Raw genomic sequence first — 19348 nt, 5'->3', positions numbered from 1 at the left:
CTACTTTTTCAGTAGGGCTTATAAATAGACCCCCAACCGGCCATTTGAGAGGTGTGGAGCTAAGGAAATATACCAAGGGTGTTGATACACCATTTTAGTGATCTCCACTTGCATAGTGCTTAGTGTTTTATTAGGTAATTAGCGTAGGTGCTTTACGAAGTGCTTAGGTTAATTAGACTACTGCTTATGCACTTGCTCTAGGGTTAGGCCTAATGTTTAGTGAGGTTTGCATACCTCTTACCATTCGGTGCTTGTGCGCACCATTGTTGTACATCGGAGGGGCTTGTAGTCTTGCAAGATCACACCAACCGCATTTGTGGTGTGGCCGCCACCGTGTATCGGAGGGAACAAGGCCCATGGCGTTTCGACCGGAAGCTTGATAGTGAAGACGGCGGGAAGCATCTAGGAGAGGCTTGCCGGAAGGTGTGTCGGAGACCCACTTGCGCATGGGGAAGGCCCGAGGCTATCCACGAAGTTACCAAACCAGGGGCTTGGCCCTTGCAAGGGATTCCTTGCGAGGGGCTCCAATAAGGACTAGGGGCAAGCTTGCGTGCTTCTCGATACCTCGGTAAAAATACCAGAGTCGTTGATGGGAGTTTGCATATCTCTACCTTGCCCTTTAGCTTCCGCATTTACATTGATCGTATTACTCCTTTTGCAGTAGAGATAGCACCACACTAGCAAAACTGTAGTTACACATTTAGATAGTTTATCTTTTGCATAGGTTTTGCTAAGGTTAGAAAAAGAGGTCATAGTTTAGAGTTAGAATTTTAAGTTGCCTAATTCACCCCCCCCCCCCCTCTTAGGCGTCACGGTCCCCTTCACGCGTACTCACTGGACACGCAGGTCATAATGACCAGACGTTGACACGCTAATAACACTGATCGGACGCTGTGACCAGACTCACAGGTACTGACCGGACTCAGACCCTGAGCGTCTGGTCGTTTTTGCGCCAGCGTCCGGTCACAGACCTTTCAGCGCTAAAACGGCTATAACTCTTAGCTCCGAACTCCAATTTCGATGATCTTGGACATTTTGGAAAGCTTACTTAGAGGGATACACATCCCACATGCATACTTGATCCAAATCACAATGGATCAAGGTATTATTCCAATCCAAGGACCATCCTATAGTTTGGAGTACACCGAAAAACCTTTTTCTCTTATGTAAGTTGATTCACAACAACTCTAACTTCTTCTCCTTTGCAAATATGCCAACACCACCAAGTGTGCACCACCATATGTAAGTGTGTTAGCTTTTCACAAACATTTTTCAAAGGATTAGTCACTCAACTTGCCACGCCACTCGATCATAGCGATGATAAAAAGTTAGATCACTCGAGTGGCACTAGATGACCGATATGCAAACAAGTTTGCCCCCCTTGATAGTATGGCCATCTATCCTAAACCCAGTCATCAACTTCTCTACACACGTATGACCGGTGAAATGAAATGCCCTAGGTTATACCTTTGCCTTGCGCATTTCATTCCATCTCCTCCAATGTCGATGCAACACATGCACCAATATGATCAACAATGATATGATCCACTTCATATCATTACGTGATCATATTGGTTCATCGATCTTGACTTCACTTGCTTTTCACCATTGCCTTCATCCATCGGCACCAAGTCTTGCACAAGCTTCACCGCCACGCGATCCATCGCTCTAAAGCCTCCGACTTGCCCTTCACGCTTGCAACTGGTCCATCAAGCCAAGTCTTATCTTGATCTTCTCCACCTTGATCACATGACTCAATGTCATGTCTCATGTGCAATAAGCTCCTTCATCATCACATATGTGAGCTTTGCAACATCTCCAAACCATTTTCACCTTAACGACATATGTTGCTCACACACATGTACTTGTGGACTAATCACTTGTGTATCTCACATAAACACAATTAGTCCACCTAGGGTTATCACTCAATTACCAAAACCACACAAGGACCTTTCAATATGCCAACTGGCTTTCCGGCTTGACAAGCGCTACATACCCTATCTTTCTCAAAGTGAACATTTGTTAGTCCAAGGATGTGTTCATCCTTTTAAAGTTTGGCCAAGTTCCACATCCCAACATGGGCTAGTCGGCGATGCCAAAGCCACCCCATGCTAGATTTTACCACTAAACAAGTCTCAAGATTAGCTTTAATTTTGTTGAAATCAACTAGGTAAAGCTTGTTCTTTAAATAACCCATAAAGACAATAGAGGAATCCTCCCTTCTAAAGACTTCCACACCCTTATCCGTAAAGACATAATTGAAGCCCATCTCACATAATTGAGAGATGAACAACAAATTATAACCTAACGAATGAACATGTAAAACATTTGTAATTGAATGCTCAAGGGTTATGCAACTTTACCAAGACCAATCACATCCCCCTTAGAGTTGTCTCCAAAGAGAATATTTTCATTTGAGTCTATCTTTAGGGTATATGATGAGAACATACTCCTTTCTCTGGTCATATGATTTGTACATCCACTATCAAGCACCCAACTTGACCCACCAGAGGAGTATGCCTGCAAAACAAATTTAGTTGCTTGATTTAGGTCCCCAATTAAACTTGGGGCCTTGCATGTTAGTCACAAGAAATTTAGGAACCTAAATAGAAGTATTCCTATATGTGTTGGCTTCCTTTCCAACATATTTGGCACCACTTTTTCACTGTTGTTGTTCCTTGAAACAAAACACGAAGTTTAAGCTTTATCGAGGTGGTTGAAACTTTGGTTGGTAGGCATACTTGTTCATAGTACCCCACACTGAATCCTTTGGCTTCTGCTGAACCTGTTTCTGCTGGGACACCTTCTTATTGAGCTTAGTTTGATTAGGAGCAGAATTGATAGCCTTCCTATTTTCGCGCGGTGCGGCACTACCACTCTAGACTGTGGCACTGTCGCTGTCTATGTAGGCTAATCTGTACTAACTCTTTCCTTCCTCTCAAACTTGACACCCTCATAGCCATTTATGATATTTCTTCTATTTGTCTTGGCTCCTGCAGTGTGCCCAAGCCCATGCTTGATTGAGGGGTGTCTCCCTTGCTTGAATTGAGGCACTTTTGAATCATTTGCCTTCTTGTCACTTACTTGAGCCTTACCACTCAAGCAGCCCTTGCCAATGATCTCATTGAGTCTAGCAATTTCTTTTCTCATTGCCTCCTTGTTTGCAAGGTTAGTGGAATAAGCATTCAAATTAATATTATAATATTTTCCACAACCTTGACTAGTGGAGGTAGTAGAGGCATCCTTTTCCTTAGAGGGATGTGAGTTGCTATCCCAAAGAGTGTTATATTGCAGCTCAAGTTCTTTGTGCTTTTCAACTAAGTCACAATACTTTTTCTTGAGAACAATATTTTCTTCCTTTGTGATAGCATGGTCCCCTTGTTCTTTGGCCAAGGCCTTACGCAAGGATTCCACCTCACTCCTCTCTAATGTAAGAGCTTCTTTGCTAGCAATGTAGAGATCCTCTTGTTGGATAAGAGTTTCCTCTCTAGATTCTAGCTCGGCTTGGACACTCTCTAAGTCCTCTATTAGTTTAGTGATGAATAGTTTGGTCTTTCCATCTAAGTTCTTAGTTAATTTATCAATTTTCTCATCACTAGATTCATCATCACTAGAGCTATCACTAATATCACTACTAGAGATATCACTAGGAGGTGAAGGTGGATGAGCTTTGGCCTTGGATTTAGATTTTACCTTCTTACCCTTTGCCATAAGACAAATGTGAGGGAAGTAGTAGTCATCATTCGACATGTTGGTGAAGAGTCTTGGCGAAGAAGATGGCTCATGGATAGTAATGGTTGTAACTTTCTCATCTTCTTCACTTGAGCTTTCAATAGATGAATCCCATTCATGCCCAATGTGAGCTTCTCCCATGTTTTTCTTGCTCTTTCTCCGGTCGGCCTTGTCCTCCTTCTTCTCTTTCTTATACTTGTTCTCCTTGATCTCATGTGGGCACTTAGCAATGAAGTGATCGGTGCTTCCACAATTGTAGCATGTCCTCTTCTTCTTGTTTGGAAACTTCCCCTTTACTACCTTGTACCCTTGCTTCTTCAACCCTTTGTGGAACCTCCTCATAAAGAGAGCAACATCATCCACTTTCTCATATTTGTCATCATCATGTTCACTCTCACTAGAGGATGAGGTGGTCTCTACTCTTTGTTGAACTTGCTTGACTGCTTTGGGCTTGCTAATTGAAGCTTGCTTGTTGGTCTTGGATTTGCTAGTAGAGCCTTGCTTGCTTGATTTGTTGGCCTTGAGAGCTACATCCTTGTTGATCTTGATGCCTTCTAGCTTTGCTTACAATTCTCCAAGCTTCTTCCTCTCATTTGCTTCTTCTCTTTGCATGTCAAAGGTCAAGATCCTCCCAAGTACATCATTTGGTGTGAAGTACTCAAACTTCTTTTTGTCTATAATTAGAGTTACTACGGTCTCATTTCTTGGTGAATAAGCTTCTAACATAATCTTGACAACTTTGTGATCATCTAGCTCATCACAACCATAGCCTCTAATCTTACCCACCATGGTCATCAACCTATCAAACATCTCTTGTGGCCCTTCTCACCCCAAGATAACAAATCGGTTGAGCTTGGACATCAACAAATCAATTCTTGCCTTTCTCACTTTGTCAACTCCTTCATGTGCAATATGCAAAGTATCCCAAATTTGCTTGGCAACATCTACACCAATCACTCTATTGTACTCATCACCATCCAAGGCACTAAGTAGCACACTAGTAGCTTGACCGTTGAGGTGGATGGTTCTCATTTCTTCCATGGTTGGATTCTTGGAATTAACCAATGGCTTAAATCCATTGCAAACAACATCCCAAATGCTGGAATGAAGACCTATAAGATAGGTTCTCATCAAGTGCTTCCACTTGGCAAAGTTAGTCCCATCGAAATGAGGTAACTTGCCCGCGGGCACATTGATGAAAGACTTACGATCATGGTTAGTCAAAGACATAGAAGAATAGTTAAAGGATACTACGGTATATTTGTTGTTGTCATTCTTCTTGCCCTTTCCTTTCTTGTCCTTCTTGCTATGCACTTGGTAGGACTCATCATCATCACCATCTTCGGAGCTACTAGATAGCTCACTTGAAGATGCATTGGAGGCTTTTGCTTCTTGTTCCTTTTTCTTTCTTGCTTCTCTTCTTTTTCTTCTAGCTTCTCTCTTGAGTCTTCTTTCTTCTTTTCTTGCTTTCTTCTCTTCTAATCGCTGCTGCTCCTTCTTCTTCTCTCTTGCTTCTCTTTTCTCTTTTCTAGCTGCCCTTCTTCTTCTTCTTTCTTCTTCATTTTGAGCTTTTTCAGCATCGGTTGCCTCTAGCTGCGGGAGCATGGAGTTGCTCACTGTAGAAGCGCTAAGCTCACTGCTATCGGTGTCATGTAGCCCAACGTCCTTCGGATCGATGATGATGGGCTTCACAACACCAGATCCTCCATCAGGTTCCATACCTCATGCGGTAAAGCGCACATGAGGTAACCTTGCTCTGATACCACTTGTAGGATCTCTGGTACGTCTAGAGGGGGTGAATAGGCCTGTAAAAATTTAACTCAAACTGAAGTCAAATTCACCCATGGCTTTGCAGCTCTGTGAGCTCGGCACTGCTGCATAGCGGCACTACTGCACCAAACAGCGGCACGGCCACACCTCAACAACAACAACAAGAACACAAGTGTAGCAACATGAGCACAAGATGACACGAGGATTTATCCTATGGTTTAGCTCGCCACCAAGCCTTGCCTAAGTCCATGTTGTTGAGGTATACCACTAAGGCTTTAGGGCGTTGTAACCCTACCTCATTCTCAAGTCAAGATAGTGAACTCTTGAGATGAGGGGTGATTTTACTCGCTGCAAGAGGTGGTTACAAACCTCCTAAGGTTGCCACATAAGTTGTCAAGCTCCATGGGCGATGCTCTAGCCAGCTAGGAGCCAAGCTCCAAGAGTAACAAACACAAGCGTCAGCTAAAACATGAACCATATGCTCTTTAGAGTTTGAGAATCAATGGAGCTACTCTCAAATCAAGTTTTAGACCCTTTTCCCTCAAGGATTGATAAGGAAATCAATGGATTTGCTTCGGGGCTTGAGGTCAACAATGGAGTGAGAGAGAGAGAGAGAGCTCCTGCTCTGTTTTTGGGCGTGCTGAAGTAAGGAAGAAGATAGTAGGTTTCCGTTGGGGAGGAGGGGAAAGGTATATATACCCCCAGCCCCCAACGGTCACTTAAATCGTAGATAGCCATTGGGGAGGAAAGGGAAAGGTATATATACCCCTAGCCCTCAACGGACACCGCACCCAAGGGGTCAGGCGAGACAAAGCCCGTGGCCTCAACGTTGGGCAAGGCGGAGCCCGTGACTAAGGGGTTGGGTGAGACGGAGCCCGCACCTAAGGGTCAGGCGAGCCAAAGCCACGACCAAGGGGTCGGGCGAGCCAGATCCCGCGACCAAGGGGTCGGGCGAGCCGGAGCCCACGACCAAGGGGTCGGGAGAGCCAAAGCCCACGACCAAGGGGTCGAGAGAGCCGGATCCCGTGACCTTGGGGTCGAGCGAGCTAGAGCCCGCGACCAAGGGGTCGAGAGAGCCTCTCTTCAAGTGTGGCAGTGCCACACCACACAAGACAGCAAGAGTAATAGTGAAGTGTAGACTGTCTTGGCTATGAATCTGAGGATGCATGTGGTTAGTTGAGCACTTGGTAGCACATATTAACTTAAGCATTGTGCCCCCTTTATAGTACGGCTTTTCCTATACTCAAATTCAATATATAAATGAATTTAAACCTGCTTTGAGTTTGAAGCCATCTACTTTTATAATTGAGAGCTCCTCCATTTTGTATAGCATCCTCGAATATAAATTCCCTGCTTGTTATCTCGATAAATTTTATTAGTTCTCTAATTGCTAGGTCATTATCACCAAAACCCACAATTAAGGCTTGATTGCACTTTCAGAACTGAAAGATGAAAGATAGTGAAATGGTTCTGATTGCTTAACCCTTGCTTGAAATTAGAACAAGTGCTTACCTAGAATGGTTAGCTAATGAAGTAATCATGACTGCTAATTAAACTTGATCTTAAGGACGTACTTCTAGTAATGCTTTTCATAAACAAAAAGAAAACAGCAAACCCATATTGTCTATCATATTCTTGAGAGTCGGGAAACTATTCTCACTAGCTGGGTAAGTCTTGCGAGTACATTGTGTACTCAAGGTTTATTTTACCCCTGTTGCAAGTGCAGCTTGAGGAGTAGCTCTTGTGTGGAGGATTCTTCTGATAGGCGCAGACGGATCCCTGTATCATTTTCGCTAGATGTTTATTTTCATTCCGTTGTTTAATTATCGCACTCTAAACTCTGGTATTTTAATAAATAATTTCCAAGGACTCTTGTTGTATGAAATTGACTAAGTATTGTAAGCTCGTACTCATTATTGGATTTTGGATGTAAAAAAAGTGGATTGTTTCGAGTTCTCCCTTGGGGTGTGCTCGACGAAACTGTCCGATGTAGCTCACTTTCGAGGTGCTTAGTGTCTAGTGGAAGACGAGCGCCTCCGAAAGCATGTTATTTTGGGCGGTTCTACCACAGAGCACACCTTAAGTATGTGGAGAACATCTCAAGGATGGTGCGTGGCTAGCACCTGGACGTCCGAACGGACACGCATGTCCAGACACCTGCGCAGCCTACCCCCGTCCGCCTTCACCCCATCCCACGAGTGAGCTCCGCACCCCATCTCTGTGCCCACCAGTCCTTCCCATGACCCCTCCTCTCTCTGGGCGACACATAGGAGCCGAGATGAGCATGCCCCAGCGTGCCCTGACCTGTAGCACTCCCATCCGCCAGCCCTCGCCGTGACGCGTGCCCCATCTCCCGGCCCTCGGCTCGCCCCTAGCCGAACAACGTAAACCACTTGCAACATGAATGCAATATAAGACTAAAAACAGATGAAATATTTAGAACATGCTCTTGCAACATGTGTGTGGAACACATGAAACATCTAAAATAAAAACACTTGTAACTTGCAACATGAAACCACCTGCTACAAAACAAGCTGGAATATGTTGTTACAACATATGCAACATCCAGATAAAAAATGATTGCAACATACATATGGAAACATATGAAACATTTTGAACAAATGCTTGCATGATGTCTCTGAAACACTTGCACATATGCAACATCCCACGATCTACTTTTGCAATATCAAGATAAAACAATTGCAACATACATCTGAAATGTCTGAAACACTTGAAACATAGGGGAGTGGAAGGTCAGGCCAGTCGATTTCGTCGGTTGGGGTGGGAGCCGACGGTGAGCCACGACGCGCGAGCACCACTAGCACCGCCCACGCTCGCAGGTGCCCTTAGATCAATCGGGGAAGACCTAAGGCGGCACAGCATGTGTGCCCTAGCGGCCATGGCGGGGTCAGCGGCACACGCGATGGTGATGGGAGACGGACGGGCGATCGGCGAGGGAGCAAGCGACACAGGTGACTGGGACAGGCACGCGGCGCGACCGGCGATGGGGTGCGGCGTGGTGGGGGGAAGGGCATGGCGCGACAACCGACGAGCGCATAGTGGGGGAAGGGGCGCGGACGAATGAGTAGCCAAGCTGCTACGTCGGGTGCTGGGCGGATAAGGGTAAGCAAGTGGTGATTTGTTTTTCAGTTTCTGGTAGAGACGGGCCCGCTCGAGCAACGTCCGGATGGGAATCACAGACAAACGACCGTGGCATATCATTATCGCTGAAGGATGGTCTAAGATGTTCTCCCACTTGGCCACCTCCTTAGATGACCAGCATGCGTGTCCCAATCTGTATCAAAGTTTGAGTCCATCTCGGACTATAACAGTAGCCCCGCTAAAATATGACACGGATTGCATAACGAACTCTGTTTTTTACGCTCTGCATATTGCAATGAAAGCCAAGGATATAAGCTATGCAATAGTATGGTTCTCACAAAAAATTTCACGTGGACTCAATGAAAATCATCAAAACAAGCGTAATTGTCTTTTGGACCGTTGGGTTATGTATGCCAGGGTTCCTTAGGGAGGCAAACATGGATACTTCCCCGTCTCAAAGACTATATATTTGGTAGCCGCTGTTGAATTTAGGATTTGAGTTTTAAATTGGTAATACCACATTCATCGATTTGTGATACTCCAACTTCAGAGTGCTTATTCAATCTTTTAGCAAATTTCATTTGCGTTCTTTCTGTTTCCTTGATTCACGGGCAGGGACCTTCTGTTTGGTACGGTAGCAAATCTCAAAATTTTCAGAAAGAGAAGAGAAAACATAAAAAAAAAATTCCCGTGAAGGGAGAGCGGCCGAGCGACTGTTTGGTACACTGGGTGAGCAGTTTTCACCCCTACTATCTCCACTCTTGGGCCCGGTCGTCAGGCAAGCGGGAGACGAGAGAGCCGCTCGGTTTGCTCACCTGCCTGTGTTGCGACCGGATAAAAACGGTACGTAAATATTCTGAACCGATCGTTTTCGTTTTCTATATTATGATACCGTTTTCTATATTATCAAATCATTTCTGAATTTTGTCAAACATAAAAAATTGTCATTTTTAATTGGTTTCGTAACTATTTTCAATCATTTTTTTGTACTCTTTAATTACTAAAATGTAGAAATATCCCGAACCAATTATTTTCGTTTTCTATATTGTAATACTGTTTTCGACCATTTTCATCTCTAGTTACGACTGGCGAGTGGGCTGTGGGCGGCCCAGTCCGTGCGGTACTGCCGTGCGGGAGCGCTTGCCTCCTCGTTTCTCTCTCTCCCCGCGCAGGCCTTCGATCCCATCGGGGCGGCGAGCCTGCGCTGTTGGCGGCGGCGCAGCCCCCCTCCCCTCCCCCCCGGGTGCTTCTGCCTGCTGGACTCAGGTGAGTACAGTGAAGCTGTCAGCCTCTGGGAGCTCCGTCCCACCAATGCCCCCTAGACGAATCTGGCTCGTGCGTTTTGCCGATTGCGGCCGTGGGATTGACGAGTGGATTTTCCCTTTTGATTTCTTCAATTTTGATTGCCAATTAAAGCTTAACACTTGATTTTCAGTTCTTCCAACTCGGCCCTTAACAAGAGAACGAAGACCATGCCGATGCGTGGCGTCGATTTCAAGTGGTGCGTCTGTCCCCCTCTCGTCTCGCCACTTCTTCCCTAACTCGTTCCCTCTTAATTTGGAGATCCCTCCTTAATAATTAGTAAAAGGTTGACTGATTGAGAGGCTGGGTTTGCGATTCGTTGCAGGTATGACGGGTTCTTCCTCTCCATGCTCGCCACTAGCGTGTATCCTACTTCACCCGATAATACCCTTGCCAACTTCATCCATTTTATTATTTGATGAGTACTCTTATTATTCTGTTGCTAAATGCTAGTATTCCTTAATAATCATCTGATGCGTGGTTAGAATCATCGTTTCCATTAATTGGAAGAGGTATCGCCTCTGTGCCCACCCGCTCCACATTTGGATAGTGGTTAGATCCCTTCCCTGCCCCTGTTCTTCCTTAGTACTGTATCTAGATACATAGAAACTGTCATCAAAAGAAGACATTAGGACTGGATAATTTGCGACAATTTGCACTAGCTATCCTGTCCTAACATCATCTTTGGATGACTGGAGGGAGTAAGTTTCTAGGGCTAGTTTGTTCTCTCTCAATGCTTATTACTAGTTTGAGGATCGCTTCTACTGTCATTCATTGCTTCAACTGCCTGCCTGCCTGCCACAGGTGGACTACACCACTGTCTTCATCTTCCGCCTCCTAATGTTTCTTGATAATGGTCTCGCCGCAGGAATGGGATTGTAAGTCATTTTAAGCCCACCCCCATCTTACTTCTAGTTTCTTTGCTTAATTCGGCAAAGTATTGCGATACAAACTAATTGCACTGCAATTTAGCATGTTGTATTTACATGTGCAAAACACTCCTTTGCTGACCCTAGCTGCAATTGAGCATCATATTCATGCTCTCACTGCTTATAAGCCACCAAAAAAGCTAAATAGAAAAGCAAGTTCTCAGCAGACGTGCTAATAGCGCGATGGTTGAGCACCCAGGTGCGGCGCTCCCCGCCCTGGTTCGAGCCCTGCGCTGCATGGTCGTTTTCCCACCTCCCTGGTTTGTAACAGCACAGATGGTTCCACGGCCGCCAAAGAAGTGAGCGCATGAGGTTCCTGCCTGCTTTCCAAATTTCAGTGGGCCCCTACTTTAAGGCAAAGTCAAAGGCGAAATCCCTCCCCTTGATCGAGTCTAGAAAAGCATGTTGTCGTTCTTAATGAGTAATGACCTCACCAACATGAATTACAGCAGTCACCTGATTGCAACCTTGGTCCTGTTTGTGTTTAAACTAATCAAATTGTTAGTTCTATGGCAACTCTTAATGGAAACAAGATTATTGAGATGCATATGCTAGATGGATACCTTTGGTTGTGTGTGATTTACTACTTGATGAGTTCATTTAGGAACATGGCATGTTCTATTGCCCTCCATGCTTGTATCTCTCTGAATAGTCTGCCATCCAGTGGATAATACTACAGCTTATGGTAATGCCATTAAGCCACAGGAGGGCCAGGTCCCCTAGTGATTTCTGTATATTAGATTATTAGATATAAGAAGTGAAAAGTACAGAGTAGAGGAAAAGACATGAGAAAAATGGTGAGCCAATAAAAAAATATTGGGTTTGTAGTCTCAATTTTTCTTTGTCCAAAGTACTCGAAATTTTCCATCAGCTAATGAGCTAGTCTAACTAGGAGATCTCAGTTTTTTTTATATATGATGTTGAAAACTGAAATGAAACTTGTTACTGGCAATATTCTATACAATGGCAGATGATTACTTCTTGAATGCATGATTCTAAGATTTGAATTTCAATGTGATGACTGACTGACTGTATTCTTATGATGAAAGTAATGATAACTGGGCCATTTATGATTTACCTTGGTGCATGGGAGTTTCTTGACCATCTGTTTTCCTACCATACATTTTGCTACTTTATGTTTGTCATTCTCATACGGTTGTTTTAGGTTTCTAAGCTTTGTCTTGTTTGTTTGCCCCACAACTGATGACTAACTGAACTTCGCAAAAAGTACGGCTGTCAGTTTATTCTATTATATGTCTTTTTTTTTGAACTTAACATTATATATCTTTTTTTGTGAAAAATTGTAGAGATCTCGGATGGCAACAGAGATATGCTCGTTTTTGTGGAAGAATAGTTGTCCTCTCAGTTCTTGTACTATTTCTCTACCCCTTTCTCTGGGTTTGGACTGTGATTGGAACATTGTGGTTTAGCACTGCAAGAGGCTGCGTGAGTTCTCTTATTCTCGATATAGGTACTACTTGTGTTACTGTATTACAGTGAATTCTACTAAATGCATATTTTTTCCTTTGTAGTTGCCGGAAGAAGGACAAAAGTGGGGCTTCTTGATATGGCTGCTTTTCAGTTACTGTGGGCTTGCCTGTATTTCTTGTGTAGCTATTGGGAAGGTAGTACTATGAAATTCTTGGTGCATTTGTCACATATGCCATTCGTCAAAAATACTAGTCTGGTGATGCTGTTAGTGGAGTTAGATTAGCTGGCCATCATAACTGAATTGACAGGCATATTGCGACTTGTTCTTACACGGAGTCATGGACTGAAGTTGCTAACATCGATTTCAGTGCGTGTAAACTGTAGAGAACTGTTATTTAGTCTTGATGTATTAACATCTTCTGTTCATCAGCTAGAATAATATTAAGCTAATTTAGGCATGAAGATTATATGCTTCAATCTTGGTATTAGTTTATTTTTCAGAACATGCAGGAGTGCTGCGTATCTCTTTGTATTAAGAGAAAAAAAGAGTCAAACCATCCTGATTACAGAAGCCACTGCAATACCTCAAAAGTTGAGGCCAGAGCAGGTTGCAAATAGAACAAATAACTCAATCACCAACGAGAAAGGTAATCCTAGTATTAGTGTCGGGAGTTGGGACTATCCCAAACAGGAGAGAGATGGGATATGCTCTGGGGTTTGGGGTGTGTGTGTGGGGGGGGGGGGGGGGATTCATAGGGGAGATGGGTGGAGGGAATCTTCCCTGCCCCCTTTGGTTTGCAATTTACGCACAGGTCCTTACTCCTTACAACTCAGGCCTTTTTACAAAGAGGGGGGGGGGGGGGGGGGGGGGGGGGGAGGAGTAGAACTACTCATCCCCAACAATACTCACAAGGCGCATTGATGATTCTATACTAATGGGCATAACCATTCTTTGTGCTATGTCATTGATGCAATTTCGTTGTATTCACTACAAGGATGAGATGTTCCTGATCCACTATTCAGCCTGTTTGCTTGTTGGTTTCAGCCAAGGCTTATCAGGCAGCCAACAGTGTTTTCCTCTCACAATAAATCAGCACCAGCGGGGCTTATCAGCCCAGAAACCAACCAGCGAACAGGCTGATTGTGTAAAGTCTTTAATCTTGCTATATTGATGATTATCTTCTTCTAGTGTTTTATATGTGTAGTCACTTGGGCGGTTGGGCCCAACACATATATGCCTGTACCTCACATACTAACAAAAACACTAAAGGTGTTGGTCAGTTGTTTGACTATACATTTAACTTTAGCATGCAATGTGACATGATAGAGGCATGTTCCTGTAGAAGTGTAATCTCATATGGAGGCATAATATTATTGACTTTTTATTACTGTGGTTTTGATCATTCTGAGGATTATTTGAATAGATGCTAGTTCGTGGGCAATTTTGTGTTTTATTTTGTAGTGGTTAAACCGAAGGCATGCACTTCAACAGAGAGCACAACAAGGAATTCCAGTTTCTGAATATGGGGTAATGCTTTTCTCTATTTTCTGTGCATCCTATCACAAATATAAAATGAGCTGTTGGCACTGCAGTTGGAAAGTATCAGATTTTTTCGTGCATTTTTGTTAGTGGTTTCATATTAAGTCCAACTTATACACCACAATAATAGTTTAGTGCAAGTGTAGCTACATAACATAGTTATATGAAATTTATTGGGGGTTGTGTTTAAACTGCCTTTTTTCTTGGGCAAGATTGTATATTTTGGTTGGATGTACATGTTTCTCAATCTATAATTGAGTGTGTTTATTCTGGTGGCATAACATAGTTATATGAAATTTATTGGGGGTTCTTACCGATTCCTGCATTTTTCCTTTGGAAATCCGGTGAACCAAAGGAGGCCTAAGGTGTTTCTTTGTGCAGGTTTTGGTTGATATGATCCGTGTTCCTGACTGGGCATTTGAGGCTGTTGGCCTGGAAATGAGAGTGGGCCAAGATACTGCATATCATCCTGGTCTTTATTTAACTGCAGCTCAGGTGAATCGATTTGGGTAATCTTGCACAAGTTTTTACTTTATGGCTAAAATATTTCCTTATATGCTTAGCTGTAGATTCAATGGTGGCATGACTTTTTAGTTGTCAGTATGGTCATGGAATAGGTCTAGATTAGCAAATTTATGCATTTTCTTGACTGTTAGAAATGAACATGTCTGTAATTCTATGAAAAAAGAGCAATGTGGTAATTCTGCAGAGAGACCGAAGTGCTCAAGGGCTAGAGATTCATGGAATATTTACTGTTGTTCAGTAGTACCTTATTATGATCTCCATTCAAGGGCTAGAAGATCAATGCTGAAGCTCCTTGTTTGAATGTTTGAATTTTCTAGTTCTCTTCTCTAGTCCTTGGGAAGTAAACTGAAACTCTTTTAATTCCACTTATAGAACATCATTAGAGTATCATTTACCTCATCTTATATCTGCTGTATTCTATACTAGCATTATGTTAGAACCAAAATTTCCTTCAATGGATTATACATTGAATTTTGAGGGATCCTTTTTGTGCAGAGAGAAGCAGTTGAGGCACTGATTCAAGAGCTTCCAAAATTTAGGCTGAAAGCTGTTCCAACGGACTGCAGTGAATGTCCCATCTGCCTTGAAGAATTTCATGTTGGCAATGAGGTAAAATCAACTCCTATAGACTTGTCACGACATCAATCAATTTAGGCCCTGTTTGGATCCACTAGTGCTAATAGTTACTCTCTCCGTTTCAAATTATAAGTCACTTTGACTTTTCTAGGTACATAGTTTTTGCTATGCACTTAGATATATGCTATGCCTATACATAGCAAAGCTATGTGCCTAGGAAATCCAAAACGACGTATAATTTGGAATAGTGAAGTAGTTAGCTAATACCTGAAAACTATTCCTTCTATTCCAAATTGTAAGTTATTATAGCTTTTCTAGGTACATAGCTTTTGCTATGCACTTAGATATATGCTATGCCTAGATGCATAATAAAATCTATGTATTTAGAAAAAACTAAAACGATGAAACAGATGGAGTATTAAGCATTCGTTAACTAATTATTAGCAAGGGGATCTTTAGATCCACCTTCTAATAGGTGGTTGGATAGTTAATTGGAGATGTATGTGAACTATTAGCATCCCTCCATCAACTAATAAACTAATTATTAGCACCTCCACTTGCTAATAGTTAGCAAGTCTATTAGCAGGTCTGTTTGATCCTCACTTGCTAATTTTAGCTGCTAACTATTAGCACTAATGGATCCAAACAGGCTCTTAATAGTTATGTATCCTCATGGGTCCAATCCATGTCCATGCAGGTCCGTGGGCTACCATGCGCGCACAATTTCCATGTGGAGTGCATCGACCAGTGGCTCCGGCTGAATGTCAAGTGCCCACGGTGCCGGTGCTCCGTCTTCCCCAACCTGGACCTGAGTGCGTTGAACAATCTCCGGTCGACCAGCGAGCCGGATCATCCATCCGCCAGCGCCAGCGATGTAACAACGGCAACTGCAGCAACGAGATATGTGAGGTCGCAGCCGGCAGGGCAAAGCTATTTAGTGCGGTTGCAGGGGCTGCTGCTCCGCCCTATCCGGCACGAGAGCGTGGAGAGCGACGGTGAACAGGCGGTGTCTAACAGTCGCTTGGTTGGCCCCGAAGAGCTGCCTAGCATAGTTGTAGACGATGGCCATCAGCTGCCAGATCGCTGACTGATTTAATGACTTGAATGATTATGAGTAGGGAACATTAGTAAGAATCAAATTATGCAGCAGTTTTTCTTTTGCTGTGTATTTTGCGAGTAAATAATACTGCTATATAATGTTGACGACCTGTTCACCGTTTGTGCTCCAGTTACTCAGTTTGGCAGGACCATCCATGTATGTGTGCGTGTAATTGTGTATTAGAAGTAATTGATTATCTGATTAGTTCCGTGCTTTGCCATATCTGAGCTGCTGCTTCATTGTCTCGTCCGATCTTAACTTTAGGACTTGATCACTCAGTATGACGTGTATGTTGTAGAGTTGATACTCAGTATGACGTGTATGTTGTAGAGTTGATCAATTGTTGTCTTTTTATTTTTTTCTTTAACTAGCAAATATGTCCGTGTTGCAACGCGATTACAATTTATTATGCACCCGCAGGACAAGCGTGGTTGAACAACCGAGCCACGCATGGACAAAACGGCCATGATAAGGCTATCTCCGACAACACCACCCAAAATACAAAATTTATTCGTTCTTTGGGTAGCGCTATACGTAAAAGGTTCAATACATATTCGGCATCTTCTCCAACAACAAGACCTAAAAGAAAATCCTTTCTGCAAATGAGTTTCCAGGAGAGAGGATGCCCATATTTAAATTGTGTCTCTCAGGTAATCCAAAAAAGGTCTCCGGTATAGGTATTCTGTTGGAGGCTAATTTTGAGTGTCTTGTGACCCATTTTGATTTTGATGTCAATATAGAATGCACAACGCGGCAACCACAGTAGCATACTCGTGCAGTGTCACCGACCGCGCTAGGCAGCCTGGACTGACGGCACACAGTGGCTACACTGTGCAAACCTAGACCGTCCAAGCGTTCGTGCAGGCTCAGCTCTTGTTTCTTCTGAATCCAGGTGGGACTCACGTGGTCTTTCATCTCTTCCGGCACCACACGACCAAGGCACCAATCACGTAGCTGCAGTGACCTTTCCGTCTTAGTTATTCTCTCCTTCCACCGTCTGGATCCTATCGCTAGTGAAGCTTGAGCGCAGTCATGGCCGGGGATTAAAATTCCCTCTCCTTTTTTCCTGTCTCACTTCAGGTCTCTCTCCGTCAGTTATCAACGAGCGCAGCTCTGGTTCCTGTAACACAAGGGATGTTTTTTTTTTTCCTTTTTTTCTTTTTCGGTTCCTTAGAAATCTTGTGCATTGTACTCCTTTTTCAACTCGTTCATCCACTCCAGTGGAACGTTCTCTCTCTTCTCTCCTTCATCCGGCATCCCAGCGGAGCTTTTATCGCCGCCGAAGCACGCGATGTGACAGGGGCGGGCAAGGTGGATCCGGTGAGAAACATGGAGGACGATACATACGTTCTTAGCTGTGCGCGCGAATCTAGGCTCGGGCAAGTCCATGCACAAGATCCAGGCACAACTTTTCTCTTAGCCCGCGGGGACGCGGCGTTTATTCGATTCAGGCACCAACATCCAGCCTCTCTTCAGGATTCATCGAATCCGCAGAGGAGGCAGGCACACCTATGAGGCTTCAGATTCAAGCACACAGGATTTTTTGTGTTTATTTATAAACTGGCACCCGACTCAAGAATAGAATTTTGTGTCCGGATAGAAGTCACGGACGAACGCTGCACACGATGGAGACGGACAGACGGACGAAAGCGGACGTGTTTTGGCAATAAAAAAAAGCTGGTCGGAAGAAACTTGGACATGAAAACGAAAAAAACGTAAGACGATCTCTCAGTTGGACCAAAGATTTTGTGTAAGAAAATTTTGTCTATTTATTGTTAGGTATAGATGAAAACTAGTTGATCTATTGTAGTATGGCAGGGCTGGTGCTCCGACGTCCGGCCCTAGGCGCACGTTAGGACGCAGCTCCGATGCCTGCAATCGTTTCGTATCAGACACCCCCGCGCTCGCAAGATCCCACGCCAGCGAATTGCGTCCGGCCCCCGTGACCAATCCTACGCCAGGGACCGCGTTCGACCATCCGCAACTCGATCTCCATCCCGATTGCGCCCCCGGCGCCAAGCTCGCCGCGCTCCTTTCCTCGCCACACCACGCTCCTTCCCCGCCCTTCCCTCGCCCCACCGCGCTCCTCCCTCGCCGCGCCGCGCTCCTCTCCTCACCGCGGCGCCATCCCTGCCGCGCCCCCCGTTCTCCAAAGCGCTTTGTCTCGGTCGCGCCCCTTTTCCTGTCCTAACGTCTCATCTCCTCTGCAACATCCGTCCGACGTTGCAACATACGCAATATACTATTGAAACATACTTGTATAGTCATTGCAACATCTAGATGAAACACATGAAATATGCATATGAAATAACTGAAACATTTGGAACATACATATGCAACATACGTCTAAAATAGATAAAACATGTGGAACATACACTTGAAGCATACGTGTGTAGCCATTGCAATATATGCAACATCAGATCCTTTGGCAACATCAGGATGAAACACATCAAACATACAAATGAAACACATGAAACATACAGATGAAACGCTGTGAAACATACTTATGAAATAACTAAAATACTTGAAACATATACCTGCAACATACGTATATAGCAATTGTAATATATGCAACATATAGATCGAAACACTTGAAAACAACTTCTGAAACACACATGAAACAAAACATGACGTCCGCCGGCAGCCATGGCTTACCTAGTGAGGAACTGCGGTCACTGGCGGAGCCTCGTAGAGGCCAACCTGGGCTCTTGCCCCCCTTGCTTGCATGTTTTACTACTGCATATAGTGCTATTCTCATTATATTGCTTTGTGAAAAGTTGCTCTGTAAAGCTATGAAGCACATAAAAAATGGAAAGCCTAGGCTGCAACCTGCAGAGAACAAACAAAAAATGATAGAAGAGCCTAGTAGCACTCCGTCATATTGCTGCTACCAATTATGGGCCCTAGTTCGCGTGTCCTTAAACTCGGCTTAGATCTGCTTTTTTTATCTGGAACATTATTTTTCTCTCACAAATTGATCCAGCATTCCTCCAAACCATCCAGATTCCTTCAGAATTCAGACAAGCCCCTGCTTGTTTTCTCTCCACGCTCCGCCACTGGCTGCGGTAGCCAGCAAGCGACGCTCGGGTGCAGTGGAGAGAGAGGATGGCGGCAAGCAAGCGTCTGGGCGTGGTGAAGAACGCCGCGTCGGAGCAGTCACTGTGGACCACGCCGTGTCGGCTCCAAGAACTCAACGACGAGTGATGAGTGGCGGTGGGTAGATATGAAAGTAGGTGGCGGCGTTTGGGCGTGGTGCAGCACGCTGTAGCACGATGCAGCATGCTATTTCATTGTCTGATCTTAATCACCATGACCATAACTTTTCTTTAGGCAAGGATTGAA

General features: G+C 44.1%; 1 protein-coding gene across 1 annotated transcript; it reads left to right on the top strand.

The window, feature by feature from the left end:
- The first annotated feature begins 9711 nt into the window (after nt 1–9711).
- On the top strand, nt 9712–16139 carry LOC136450016 (E3 ubiquitin-protein ligase SIS3). Its single transcript, XM_066450267.1, has 11 exons — nt 9712–9870; nt 10040–10105; nt 10232–10270; nt 10392–10458; nt 10711–10784; nt 12143–12281; nt 12368–12460; nt 13729–13794; nt 14188–14301; nt 14827–14940; nt 15605–16139. Exons 2-11 carry the CDS (start codon nt 10077–10079, stop codon nt 15992–15994), a joined length of 1125 nt encoding a protein of 374 aa, XP_066306364.1. The 5' UTR covers nt 9712–9870; nt 10040–10076; the 3' UTR covers nt 15995–16139.
- The last annotated feature ends 3209 nt before the right edge of the window (nt 16140–19348 follow it).

The sequence above is a fragment of the Miscanthus floridulus genome, chromosome 5 (genome assembly GCF_019320115.1).
Source record: "Miscanthus floridulus cultivar M001 chromosome 5, ASM1932011v1, whole genome shotgun sequence".
In the NCBI taxonomy this organism is placed as follows: domain Eukaryota; kingdom Viridiplantae; phylum Streptophyta; class Magnoliopsida; order Poales; family Poaceae; genus Miscanthus; species Miscanthus floridulus.
Note: the sequence above shows the minus strand (reverse complement) of the source record. Positions and strands in the feature narration are given on the sequence as shown.